Genomic DNA, 13,191 nt, shown 5'->3' with positions numbered 1-13,191 from the left:
TGGTTAGTAGGCAAACATCCAACAAAGTTGCAGTTTTTAATTCTTTAGGTTCATGTGGAGTATTAGCACAAGTTTAAACATTCACAATACATATCAAGCAAGCATGCAAGCATACAAAGAGTATATGAGCAGCGGAAAGTAAAGCATGCAAGTTGCAAGAATGTAAAGAGAAGGGATTGGAGTGTGCAAACGCAATTTGGAGACACGGTGATTTTTTATCCGTGGTTACGATAGGTGGTGCTATCGTACATCTACGTTGATGGAGACTTCAACCCACAAGGGTAACGGTTGCGTGAGTCCATGGAGGGCTCCACCCACGAAGGGTCCATGAATAAGCAACCTTGTCTATCCCACCATGGCCGTCGCCCACGAAGGACTTGCCTCACTAGGGTAGATCTTCACGAAGTAGGCGATCTCCCTGCCCTTACAAACTCCTTGGTTCAACTCCACAATCTTGTCGGAGGCTCCCAAGTGACACCTAGCCAATCTAGGAGACACCACTCTCCAAGAAGTAACAAATGGTGTGTTGATGATGAACTCCTTGCTCTTGTGCTTCAAATGATAGTCTTCCCAACAGTCAACTCTCTCTCATAGGATTGGATTTGGTAGAAAGAAGATTTGAGTGGAAAGCAACTTGGGGAAGGCTAGAGATCAAGATTTATGTGGTTGGAATGGAATATCTTGACCTCAACACAAGTGTAGGTGGTTGGAATGGAATATCTTGACCTCAACACAAGTGTAGGTGGTTCTCTCTTAGAAAATATGTATTGAAATTGTAGGCATGCTCTGATGGCTCTCTCAACGAATGAAGAGTGGGTGGAGGGGTATTTATAGCCTCCACACAAAATCTAACCGTTACACACAAATCACCAAACTCGGTGGAACCGATTCAAAGAACTCGGTCAGACCGATTTGATTCATAATGTGACCGTTAGGTGTTTCGGTGGGACCGACTGGATCAACTCGGTGGGACCGATGAGCTAGGGTTAGGGTAAATCCAAAACTCGGTTTAACCGATTACTCAACCTCGGTGGGACCGATTTGGGTAATAAGCAAAACAGAGAGTTGACCAAGCAAACTCGGTGGGGCCGATTGTATATCTCGGTGGGACTAAAAATATTGCAATAGGTAACAGAGAGTTTCCAAGCCCATCTCGGTGAGACCGAGATCCCATCGGTGAGAACGAACTGATTAGGGTTTCTGGCAGTGGCTATGTCAACTGAACTCGGTGGCTCCGGATAGAAAGAATCGGTGGAGCCGAGTTGGATATTTGGTGTGGGACATATTTGTAAGTGAGAAAGTGGTTGAGGGTTTTGGAGCATATCACTAAGCATTTTGAGCAAGCAAGCCATTAAGCAACACCTCATCCCTTCTTAACAGTATTGGCTTTCCTATGGACTCAATGTGATCTTGGATCACTAAAATAGAAAATGTAGAGTCCTGAGCTTTGAGCTTGAGCCAATTCTTTGTCCTTAGCATTTTGAAGGGGTTCCACATCCTCTAGTCCATGCCACTCCATTGTTGAACTTGTATGAAACATACTAGGTAGAAACATTAGTCCAACAAGAGATATGTTGACATTAATTACCAAAATCACCCAGGGAGCACTTGTGCTTTACTGTTGCTCGCTCCATTGTCCTGAAGAACAGAGTTTTAGTCATCTTGCCCATGAGGCATTATTCGCAAGTACCAAGTGATTCATAATCAAGTGATTCCAGAAGTCCATTAGAATGGAGTTTCTTCATGCACTTTACACCAATATGACCCAAACGGTAGTGCCACAAATAAGTTGCACTATCATTATCAACTCTGCATCTTTTGGCTTCAATACTATGAACATGTGTATCACTACTATCGAGATTTAGTAAAAATAGACTACTCATCAAGGGTGCATGACCATAAAAGATATTACTCATATAAATAGAACAACCATTATTCTCTGATTTAAATGAATAACCGTCTCGCATCAAACAAGATCCAGATATAATGTTCATGCTCAACGCTGGCACCAAATAACAATTATTTAGTTCTAAAACTAATCCCGAAGGTAGATGTAGAGGTAGCGTACCGACGGCGATCACATCGACTTTGGAACCATTTCCCACGCGCATCGCCACCTCGTTCTTAGCCAATCTTTGCTTAATCCGTAGCCCCTGTTTCGAGTTGCAAATATTATCAATAGAACCAGTATCAAATACCCAGGCGCTACTGCGAGCATTAGTAAGGTACACATCAATAACATGTATATCAAATATACCTTTCACTTTGCCATCCTTCTTCTCCGCCAAATACTTGGGGCAGTTCCGCTTCCAGTGACCAGTCCCTTTGCAGTAGAAGCACTCAGTCTCAGGCTTAGGTCCAGACTTGGGTTTCTTCACTTGAGCAGCAACTGGCTTGCTGTTCTTCTTGAAGTTCCCCTTCTTCCCTTTACCCTTTTTTTGAAACTAGTGGTCTTGTTGACCATCAACACTTGATGCTCCTTCTTGATTTCTACCTCCGCAGCCTTTAGCATTGCGAAGAGCTCGGGAATCGTCTTATCCATCCCTTGCATATTATAGTTCATCACGAAGCTCTTGTAACTTGGTGGCAGTGATTGAAGAACTCTGTCAATGACACTATCATCAGGAAGATTAACTCCTAGCTGAGTCAAGTGGTTGTGGTACCCAGACATTCTGAGTATATGTTCACTGACAGAACTATTCTCCTCCATTTTGCAGTTGTAGAACTTATTGGAGACTTCATATCTCTCAATCCGAGCATTTTCTTGAAATATTAACTTCAACTCCTGGAACATATCATATGATCCATGACGTTCAAAACGTCGTTGAAGTCCCGGTTCTAAGCCGTAAAGCATGGCACATCGAACTATCGAGTAGTCATCAGCTTTGCTCTGCCAGGTGTTCATAACATCTGGCGTTGCTCCTGCAACGGATTTGTCACCTAGCGGTGCTTTCAGGACGTAATTCTTCTGTGCAGCAATGAGGATAATCCTCAAATTACGGACCCAGTCCGTGTAGTTGCTACCATCATCTTTCAACTTAGCTTTCTCTAGGAACGCATTAAAATTCAACGGAACAACAACACGGGCCATCTATCTACAACAACATAGACATGCAAAATACTATCAGGTACTAAGTTCATGATAAATTAAAGTTTAATTAATCAAATTACTTAAGAACTCCCACTTATATAGACATCCCTCTAATCATCTAAGTTATCACGGGATCCATATCAACTAAACCATGTCCGATCATCACGTGAGATGGAGTAGTTTTCAATGCTGAACATCACTATGTTGATCATATCTACTATATGATTCACGCTCGACCTTTGGATCTCAGTGTTCCGAGGCCATATCTGCATATGCTAGGCTCGTCAAGTTTAACCCGAGTATTCTGCGTGTGCAAAACTGGTTTGCACCCATTGTATGTGAACGTAGAGCTTATCATACCCGATCATCACTTGGTTTCTTGGCACGACGAACTGTAGCAACGGTGCATACTCAGGGAGAACACTTATACCTTGAAATTTAGTGATAGATCATCTTATAATGCTACCGCCGAACTAAGCAAAATAAGATGCATAAAGGATAAACATCACATGCAATCAATATAAGTGATATGATATGGCCATCATCATCTTGTGTCTTTGATCTCCATCTCCAAAGCACCGTCATGATCACCATCGTCGCCGACTTGACACCTTGATCTCCATCGAAGCATCGTTGTCGTCTTGCCAACTATTGCTATTACGATTATCGCTACCGCTTAGTGATAAAGTGAAGCAATTACATGGCGATTGCATTTCATACAATAAAGCGACAACCATATGGCTCCTGCCAGTTGCCGATAATTGTGTTACAAAACATGATCATCTCATACAATAAAATTTAGCATCATTTCTTGACCATATCACATCACAACATGCCCTGCAAAAACAAGTTAGACGTCATCTACTTTGTTGTTGCAAGTTTTACGTGGCTGCTACGGGTTGAGCAAGAACCGTTCTTACCTACGCATCAAAAACCACGACGCGGTATAGTGATTGCTTTTTGATATTTAGAAAGAACCCTGTTCATTGAATCTGATTCAACTAGAGTTGGAGAAACTGACACCCACCAGCCACCTGTGTGCGAAGCACGTCGATAGAACCAGTCTTGCGTAAGCGTATGCGTAATGTCGGTCTGGGCCACTTCATCCAACAATACCGCTGAATCAAGAATCAACTAGTGACGGCAAGCAATATGTATATACCCACGCCCACAACTCCTTTGTGTTCTACTCGTGCATATAACATCTACGCATAGACGTGGCTCGGATGCCACTGTTGAGGAACGCAGTAATTTCAAAAAAATTCTTATGCACACGCAAGATCTATCATGGTGATGCATAGCAACGAGAGGGGAAGAGTGTTGTCCATGTACCCTCGTAGACCGTAAGCGGAAGCGTTAGGACAACGCGATTGATGTAGTCGTATGTCTTCACGATTCGACCGATCCTAGTACCGAAAGTACGGTACCTCCGCGATCTGCCCACGTTCGGCTCGGTGACGTCCCACGAACTCTCGATCCAGCTGAGTGTCGAGGGAGAGCTTCGTCAGCACGGCGGCGTGATGATGGTGATGATGAAGCTACCGGTGCAGGGCTTTGCCTAAGCACTACGACGATATGATCGAGGTGGATTATGGTGGAGGGGGGGCACCGCACACGGCTAAAAGATCTATGATCAACTTGTGTGTCCTAGGGTGCCCCCTGCCCCCGTATATAAAGGAGCAAGGGGGAAGGCAGGCAGGCCGGCCCCTGGGGCACGCCAAGGAGGGGAGGAGTCCTCCTCCTAGTAGGAGTAGGACTCCCCCTTTCCTAGTCCAACTAGGAGGAGGAAGGGGGTAGGAAGGAGAGGGAGAGAGAGAAGGAAAGAGGGGGCACCGCCCCCCTCCTTGTCCAATTCGGACTCCTCAAGGGGGGGGGCAGCCCTAAGGCCCCTTCCTCTCTCTCTCACACAAGGCCCATGTTGGCCCATTAGTTCCCCCAGGGGTTCCGATAACCCCCTCGCACTCCAATAATTATCCGGTGTCCCCCGGAACTCATCCGGTGTCCGAATATAGTCATCCAATACATCAATATTTATGTCTCGACCATTTCGAGACTCCTCGTCATGTCCGTGATCACATCCGGGACTCCGAACTATCTTCGGTACATCAAAACACATAAACTCATGATACCGATCGTCACCGAACGTTAAGCGCGCGGACCCCACGGGTTTGAGAACTATGTAGACATGACCGAGACTCATCTCCGGTCAATAACTAATAGCGGAACCTGGATGCTCATATTGGTTCCTACATATTCTATGAAGGTTTTTATTGGTCAAACCGCATAATGATATACATTGTTCCCTTTGTCATCGATATGTTACTTGCCCGAGATTCGATCGTCGGTATCTCAATACCTAATTCAATCTCGTTACCGACAAGTCTCTTTACTCGTTCCGTAAAGCATCGTCCCGCGACTAACTCATTAGTCACATTGCTTCCAAGGCTTATAGTGATGTGCATTACCGAGAGGGCCCAGAGATACCTCTCCGATACTCGGAGTGACAAATCCTAATGTCGATCTATGCCAACTCAACAAACACCATCGGAGACACCTGTAGAGCATCTTTATAGTCACCCAGTTACGTTGTGACGTTTGATAGCACACTAAGTGTTCCTCCGGTATTCGGGAGCTGCATAATCTCATAGTCATAGGAACATGTATAAGTTATGGAGAAAGCAATAGCAACAAACTAAACAATCATCGTGCTAAGCTAACGGATGGGTCAAGTCAATCACATCATTCTCTAATTATGTGATCCCGTTAATCAAATGACAACTCATGTCTATGGTTAGGAAACATAACCATCATTGATTCAACGAGCTAGTCAAGTAGAGGCATACTAGTGACATTCTGTTTGTCTATGTATTCACACATGTACTAAGTTTCCGGTTAATACAATTCTTGCATGAATAATAAACATTTATCATGATATAAGGAAATATAAATAACAACTTTATTATTGCCTCTAGGGCATGTTTCCTTCAGACCCGGCAGCTACTGCGCGCCCCGCGGCAAAGAAGAAGGGTCCGAAGAAGTCAAGGTCGGAACTCACACCGGTGGAGCTCGCCAAGATCGACCAAGAGTCGTCCAAGAGGAGGGCCCAGCGTACCATTGCGGGCGGAGAAGAAAGCCGTTGCCGACTTCGCCGCCGAGGAGCCCGTGTTGCGTACCGTGCAACACAAGACCAGCGTCGACGACAAGGAGGCCATCGTCGCTAAGGCGCACACCCTTCTCATGTTAGGGTCGTGCCGACCCTCGCCAACCATTCTCTCGATCGCTGCCATGGCCGCGGTTAGCACAGGCTCGTCGGCCGTTCGACCTCCGTAGTGCCATCCCCCGAGCTCGTCCGTCACACTGGAGACGCCCGGGTATCATCCGCCGCTACTGCATGGCCAGACCCGGTTCTTCACGACACCGGACAACATCGTGGTCTTCCCTTTAATTGTGTAGGCATTCCAATCTTTGAAAACCTTCAAGGCCCGGCATAAGAACAAGCCTTTCACTCTCACACATTGGTGGTCGCTCATCAAATATTGTCCCAGGTTCAAAGACCAATATGCCGCTCTTAAGAAGAAAGCAGGGAAGGCGGCCGTGACTGAGAATGGAGATTTTCTCAATAGGCCAAGGGGCAAGACCAACTCGAAGGCCGACGAGAAGCGTGACGCGTCATCCATCGCCTTGCAAGCAACTTTGTACGGCATGATGACTCAAAAGGAAGTGAGGGAGGAGAAGAGGAGCAAAGGGAAAGAGGAGCTAATGAAGATATACTTGGAGCTCCAAACAAATAAGTTTGACATGGAGGAGGCTGCCAAGAGGAGGAAGCTCGACATTGAGGAGGCCGCCCAAACGAAGAAGCTCGCGATCGAGGCCACCAATGCTGATACCAAGGCAAAAGAGGTGACGCTAGCTATCATGAGCGTCAACAAGACCAACATGTCCCAGAAGAGAAAGATTTGGTTCGCGAACCGGCAAAATGAGATGTTCGAGCAAGACGGCCTGAACTAGGGAGTCCTTGACCGTGGACTACGGCCGTTCTTTTTGAAGGCTGGCCAGTGTGCCGGTCGCTGGCTTTGTTGCCAACGCGAAGAACTTGTTCATTTTGAAGGCTGGCTAGTGTGCCGGCGAGAAAACTTGTTCATTTTAAAGGCTGGCTAGTGTGCCAGCCGCTGATTTTGTTGGCGGCGTGAAACTTGGGGCTTGATCGTTCTGTTGGCTGGCATATGTTTGCCGGCTGCTGGCATGAACGGTGGCCGATGGCCGCTGACATGATCTACGTCCACTTTTTACATTTGCATGCAGACGAACGAGATGCGGCCGAGCGTTGGACGCACGGCCGACACATGCAGGAAAACAGCGGTAGGCCGTCCCGTTGCCATACCCAAAAGGATAAAATCTAGACAAAACGGGTGCCCGTTCGGGATCGTGTGTTGAAGCTGCCCTTATGTAGTCTAGTATTAATCAGCCGCGCATGACCAGAAGACATTCAGAGGAACAATGAAATGAAATGCAACTTAAAACATGCCACCCAGCCGTGTTGCATAGATGAAAATAGCTTTTGCAAGAAACAATGAAGATAACAAAATTGGGATCCATCAAAGCAACGGCAGAATCTGCAGAGTACATTGGCCAATTATCTACGTTGAGCTAATGCACGATTAACAAGGTTATCCTCCTCTATCCTTTCCACAAAAGGCAATCCCGATCAGCAAACCACGATCCGACACCAAATCTCGCCGCCCATGGCGCCCGAATGGGAAATATCAGTAAAATACTCCAACATCGCTGCCTGCGTGTCCTAATCCTTTTTAGCACGCACAGCACGCACCAAACAAGTGGCTAATCAAGCCGAAAACTTTTGACCGCAACGCTAGCGTGCAGCAGCCATTTTGTTGTTGTGGCCAGTGATGGTGGTTGTGCTCGCGCTCGAGGTCTGAGCAACCAAGGGAGAATTTTGGGGCCATCGTGATGCGGCCTCGTCTTGTTTTCTCCACGCCCTCCGTTGGACGCAAGGCACGGCTCGAGCCAAATCTCTTGTTTGGTTGCTCGGCTTAACCACTAGCAACCACTAATCGGCCTCCCTGCCTTGCCGAAACGAACAACGCACGGTTGTCTTTGAGGCAAAAAAAATGCTGAACCCACGGAAGCAAGATCAGAAATATTGCAGGAGCACGAGCGTTTGGTCGCTTGCCACGGAAATGCTACGATAAATTTTGGCGGTTTGGCGGGGTGGTGTTGGAGGTTAGCAATAAGTAGTTGTCTTCACTCACCGTTTACCAACCACCATCGACCCCCCTTCTTCCGGCGGCGTCGAACGTGCACTGCTACAAAAGGAGGAGAAGATCGCCACCGTTGTGGAGAGTGGCCACCTTAACCCAACCCGTTTCACCCCCCCTCCACCGGCGCCGAATCTACGCCCCACCAACCAAATCCTCCTTTGCAAAGCAAATTTACGAAAGCACGCACAAGAAACACGCCGCAGCAGCAGCTCGTGTGAGCGTGGGCGGTACTGCCGAGCTGACGGTGATCACCACCATGGCACCATGCTCATCGTCGTCCTCTTCGTCGTAGTGTAGTACAACTAGCGGCGACAGCGAAGGCGAGCGTGCAGTGCTGCCACTGTGGATAGCTTTCCGGTGGGGCAAGAAAGAAGCCGGGGAGGGGGAGGAGGCAGGAATCATTCGGCTGCAAAGTTGCCGGCGCCACCTCGTCGGCACTGTCCCCGCTTTCCCGGGCCGCGTGGGGGCCGCACCTCCGTCCCCGCGTCTGGTTGGGTCTGGGTGTGCTGCCGCTGTCTCTGCGCCACCACCACCACCACCGCATCGGCACCAGCACCAGCACCAGCTGCGGCTGCTCCCATCTTTTCTTCTCGAGGGAGATGCTTCCGCTCCTCCTTATATCCACGCTCCCGGCCTTCACGCTGCTCCTCGTCGCGCCCGCCTCCTGCAAGCCCTGGAAGCTGGTGCGGGAGCTCGGCCTCGTCGCGCTGCTGCTGGGGCGGGAGCTGCTCCGGCACTCCGCCTCCGCCGCCGCGGGCGCGGGCAGGAAGGAGCAGCAGGCCGCCAGAATGCCGCCGTCCAAGCCCAAGACGCCGCCGCCCGCATTGGCGGAGGGCGACGCGGACGCGCTCCCGGTGCTCGACCTGCCGGAGCTGGCGCTGGAGCGCGTGCTGGAGGAGCTGTCCCCGGCGTCGCTCGCCGCGATGGCGTGCGTCTGCGCGGGGCTCAGGGACCGCTGCTCCATGGACGGCCTGTGGGCGCGCCACGTCCGGCGCAAGTGGGGCCGCGTGCTCGGCGCCGCCGCGCGCAGGGAGTGGCAGGCGGAGCTGGCCGCCAGAGCGGCCGCCGCCGCCCTCCCGCGCCCGGCCAGGCAGCGCGGCCTGGCGGACTCGCTGGCGTGCGCGTGGCCCTTCTCCTGGATCGGGCGGCGCTGGCTCAAGGAAGACGCCGCCGCCGCCGCCCGCTCCGCACCCGCGCCGCCGGCGGACACGGTGGCCGCGTGGTACCGCGCGCTCGAGTGCGGCGACTTCTGGTTCCCCGCCCAGGTGTACAACCGCGAGGTAGTTAACAACAGTTATTATTACCCAGCTCTAAATTGAAAATTTGATCCGCCATTAGATTAAGCACAGATCGCTTTGCCGTTGTTTCTTTCTTGCAAAAAGCTCGCTTTGTTTAATGGCGGGAGGTTCTGTTGTGTTTAGCAGGACGGGCACGTCGGGTTCTTGCTCTCGTGCTACGACGCTCACCTCCGCTACGACCGGCGAACCGACACCTTCACCGCCAGGTACCACTCACCACTCCACTTCACCGGCCGGGCCGAGATGGATGGAATTGACTGGTTCATAAGCTGCTCTGATCGATCAGTGACCGGTCGAGATATGTGTGTATGATTTAATGCGTGAAGGCGATCGGAGCATGGGATATTTTTGGTGTTGCTTTGAATGTGGCGCTGATGGGTTGTGAATTCTGGCAGGTACCCGCCCCACGGCCGGAAGCCGGCCAAGGAGGAGGAGGGCGTGCCGTGGTGCAGGGTCCGCGCGGCGCCGCTGAGCACGCCGGCGCAGGACCTCCACGCCTCGGCCTGCCTGGAGGACCTCCGCCCCGGCGACCACTTCGAGATCCAGTGGCGGAAGAACAAGGACTTCCCCTACGGTATGTATGGATTCTTGTTCTTCCCGGTCACGACGCCCTTGCAGAATCGGCTGCGGCCTGGCATTCGGTGACGGATGATTTCTTGTGATGGATCGCAGGCTGGTGGTACGGCGTCGTGGATCACCTGGAGCCGTGCAACGCCAACGAGCATCTCTGCCGCTGCCATGAAGATGGTAACGACCTGCTTCGTTTCCTCGAATTCTATGTGAAACATGTGAAATATATTCGGGAACACGTCGAGGGCATCTTATCCCATAGTCGGATCAACTTGCGTGAAACACGTCGTGGCTACAGTCTGATCATTGCCCTCTCTCTCCCCCGTGATCTTGTGCCGTTCGTCCTATCCAGTATCCACAGTCCAGAGTCTGTTCATCTGTCTGGCATCTATTCTCGTGCGTTCTTATCCATATCCACAGCATGTGCCACTTATTCTTCTGTCATTGTGTTGTGTGTCTGTGCTTATCTGAATTTTCTTGGGTCCGTGTGTGCGCTCTGTCAGATACGATCATGCTGGAGTTCAAGCACTACGCGGCCGGGTCGAGGTGGAGGCAGACGACGGTGAGCAGGAAAGACCACCGGGAGAAAGGGGACGAGACGGACGGCTTCTACGGCGGCATCAGGAAGCTCCAGACCAAAGACGAGATCTCAACGTGGCGGAGATTCTGGCCGGTGGACGTGCTCAGCTGAACATGGACATATATCTGCCGCTCCGTTGTACAGCTGCTTGCCGGTGGTCGCCGAGCTGCGGCGTTCCTCTGAAGAATGCACCCACCTGGTGGTGCTGCTGCTGCTGCCGCGCTTCTGAATGTTTTTGGTACTACTGGAAAATTCAGATGGGTACGCCGGATTCCAGAGTCCCAGCAGCAGTGAGAGGCAACGATAGGCTTGTATGTGAATGATGATGTACAGCTCTACCAAGTCTTCAGTTTGCACCGTGCTGCTGCTGGATCCTAGACTAGTATTCCCTCTGGAAACAAATATAAGAGCATTTAGAACACTATTTTAGTGATCTAAACGCTCTTACATTTCTTTATGGAGGGAGTAGATTTCTGGTATAGACCGATGTCCAGTTGTATTTTTCCGAGTCATTGTAGCCAGTTAGTAGTATATCCAGTTACGCGGCTGCTTCGGACACGGAAAGCAACTTTGCCCTCACTATTACTCCCTCCGTTTCAAAATAAATGTCCTCAACTTTATTCTAGATTTAATTTAAAATTATACTAAAATTAAGACACTTATTTTGAGACAAGGGGATCGTGCGGATTTGACAATCAAGTGCCCAATATCTGGCCAAGCCAACGAGTACAAGTGCAAGCCTCTATCCAAGAGATAGTCTGCGGCAAGTCTCCGTGGACTATCTCTGTGACATAGGCTTGCTTAAGTATAGTCAGCAGAAATGCGGTGTACAAGTTTGTAACTTAGTTGATCCTATGGCGTTTTGGCCCATCGAGCAGGCACTGTGATGAACAGTAACCATTTACCTGACTGAATTTTTTTATATTTTTTTTACATATGCAAAATCATTTTCAGGCGCGCATAAGCAAATGCTCCCTAGAGCCGAATTGGATATCCGCTTCTATAAGTCTTAGCTTCTACAATAGTCAGGTACTATACACATGTACGTTTTGAGAATATGTCCCGTCAAAACAGTAAATAATCAAATAAACGGTATCAGCTGGTTGATGAATGGTGATGTGGTAGTGAAGTATACAGTTAATGCACGTACATTTTGTATGTTGCACTAGTCTATCATGAAGGATCAAACTATGGATCCGGCTCACCGCCTGATCTGTCTCTTTCCTCCGCTAATTACGTGCCTCTGGTAACTGACCCTGTAGCATGTCCTCTCGACTGGACGAAACTTGCCTGCTCCCCCCGCGTGCACCCATCTATGCTCCCGCATACGTGGCATGATTTGATTAAAACAAAATAAGGTCTGACCCCATTTCTTAAAATCAGGGGGGATGATTAGATTAGAAAAAAAAAAGAAAAAAAGACAGCCGTAGGATGAAGTGGGAGCACGGATGGGAGCATGGTGAGGGAGCAGGCAAGCCGGATCCCCTCTCGACCGCTAACCTCTCTGTCCTCCACTAATTACGCGATGAGTTCGTTAATTGATCCTTCCCCGGTCAAGGAAGCATGAAGCAAGACACTGAATATTTGCTTCCAGCTTCGTTTCTAATATTTGCTTCCGAACCTATATCCTAGTAAAATATATCAAACAGTGATTTAGCTCCTTCAAATAGAAAAAAAACATTTCCCCACTTGTTTCAAAACTATATATCAATCGAGTGCTTCCATCAACTACAAAATTGCTTCCAACCAGATAGTACTGAAATAGCATGTGACACAATCTTTTAGTATAAAGAAAAAAATGCTTCGCAAAGGAATCACGTGGAAGCACAACTTGTTGACGCCACATTGTTTGAAAAACATATTTCCGCTTGTCTCAGAAGCATCATTCTGGTGCTTCTGTCAACTATAAAATTGCTTTCGACGAAATAATAATAAAAATGCATGTGAAACGATCTTATTCGCATAAAAGAAAATATTGCTTCACAAAGAGATCACGTGGAAGCACAACATGAATGATGACACATCACTTAACTCTTCGTTGAGTTTAGTTTCTGTCCCTCAATTCTAAAACTGGACAGAGTGCATCCCGAACTCTCGAAACCGATCATTTTTTGTCCCTGCGACTGAGTCAACCCAGTTTTGACCATGTGTGAACAGTACATCCGATGATAAATTCAAAAAAATAGCAAAAAAATCTGAAATTTTATGACATCGGAGATACTCAGGTGCGCCACGTGAAGGAAATATATCCTAGAGGCAATAATAAAGTTATTATTTATATCCTTATTTCATGATAAATGTTTATTATTCATGCTAGAATTGTATTAACCGGAAACATAATACATGTGTGAATACATAGACAAACAGAGTGTC

General features: G+C 48.7%; 1 protein-coding gene across 2 annotated transcripts; it reads left to right on the top strand.

Annotated features, from left to right (window-relative positions):
- Positions 1-8,820: 8,820 nt before the first annotated feature.
- LOC125545109 (F-box protein At2g32560) lies at positions 8,821-11,400 on the top strand. 2 transcript variants are annotated; one of them, XM_048708978.2, is made up of 5 exons: positions 8,821-9,650; positions 9,795-9,874; positions 10,064-10,242; positions 10,341-10,415; positions 10,742-11,400. In XM_048708978.2, the coding sequence occupies exons 1-5, from the start codon at positions 8,970-8,972 to the stop codon at positions 10,927-10,929; spliced, it is 1,203 nt and encodes a 400-aa protein (XP_048564935.2). In that variant the 5' UTR covers positions 8,821-8,969; the 3' UTR covers positions 10,930-11,400. The 2 variants fall into 2 exon arrangements, with proteins under 2 accessions (XP_048564935.2, XP_048564934.2); XM_048708977.2 differs by having other exon boundaries at positions 9,792-9,874.
- Positions 11,401-13,191: the final 1,791 nt, after the last annotated feature.

Source organism: Triticum urartu, chromosome 3A (assembly GCF_056163025.1).
Source record: "Triticum urartu cultivar PI428250 chromosome 3A, HENAU_Tu73, whole genome shotgun sequence".
Classification (NCBI taxonomy): domain Eukaryota; kingdom Viridiplantae; phylum Streptophyta; class Magnoliopsida; order Poales; family Poaceae; genus Triticum; species Triticum urartu.
This window is presented reverse-complemented; position numbering and strand designations above follow the sequence as displayed.

Coding starts and splice junctions, on each gene's coding strand:
- LOC125545109 (XM_048708977.2), top strand. CDS start 8,970: ATGCTTCCGCTCCTCCTTATATCCACGCTCCCGGCCTTCACGCTGCTC. Junction 9,875..10,063: donor ACCGACACCTTCACCGCCAG/GTACCACTCACC, acceptor GAATTCTGGCAG/GTACCCGCCCCACGGCCGGA. Junction 10,243..10,340: donor GAACAAGGACTTCCCCTACG/GTATGTATGGAT, acceptor GATGGATCGCAG/GCTGGTGGTACGGCGTCGTG.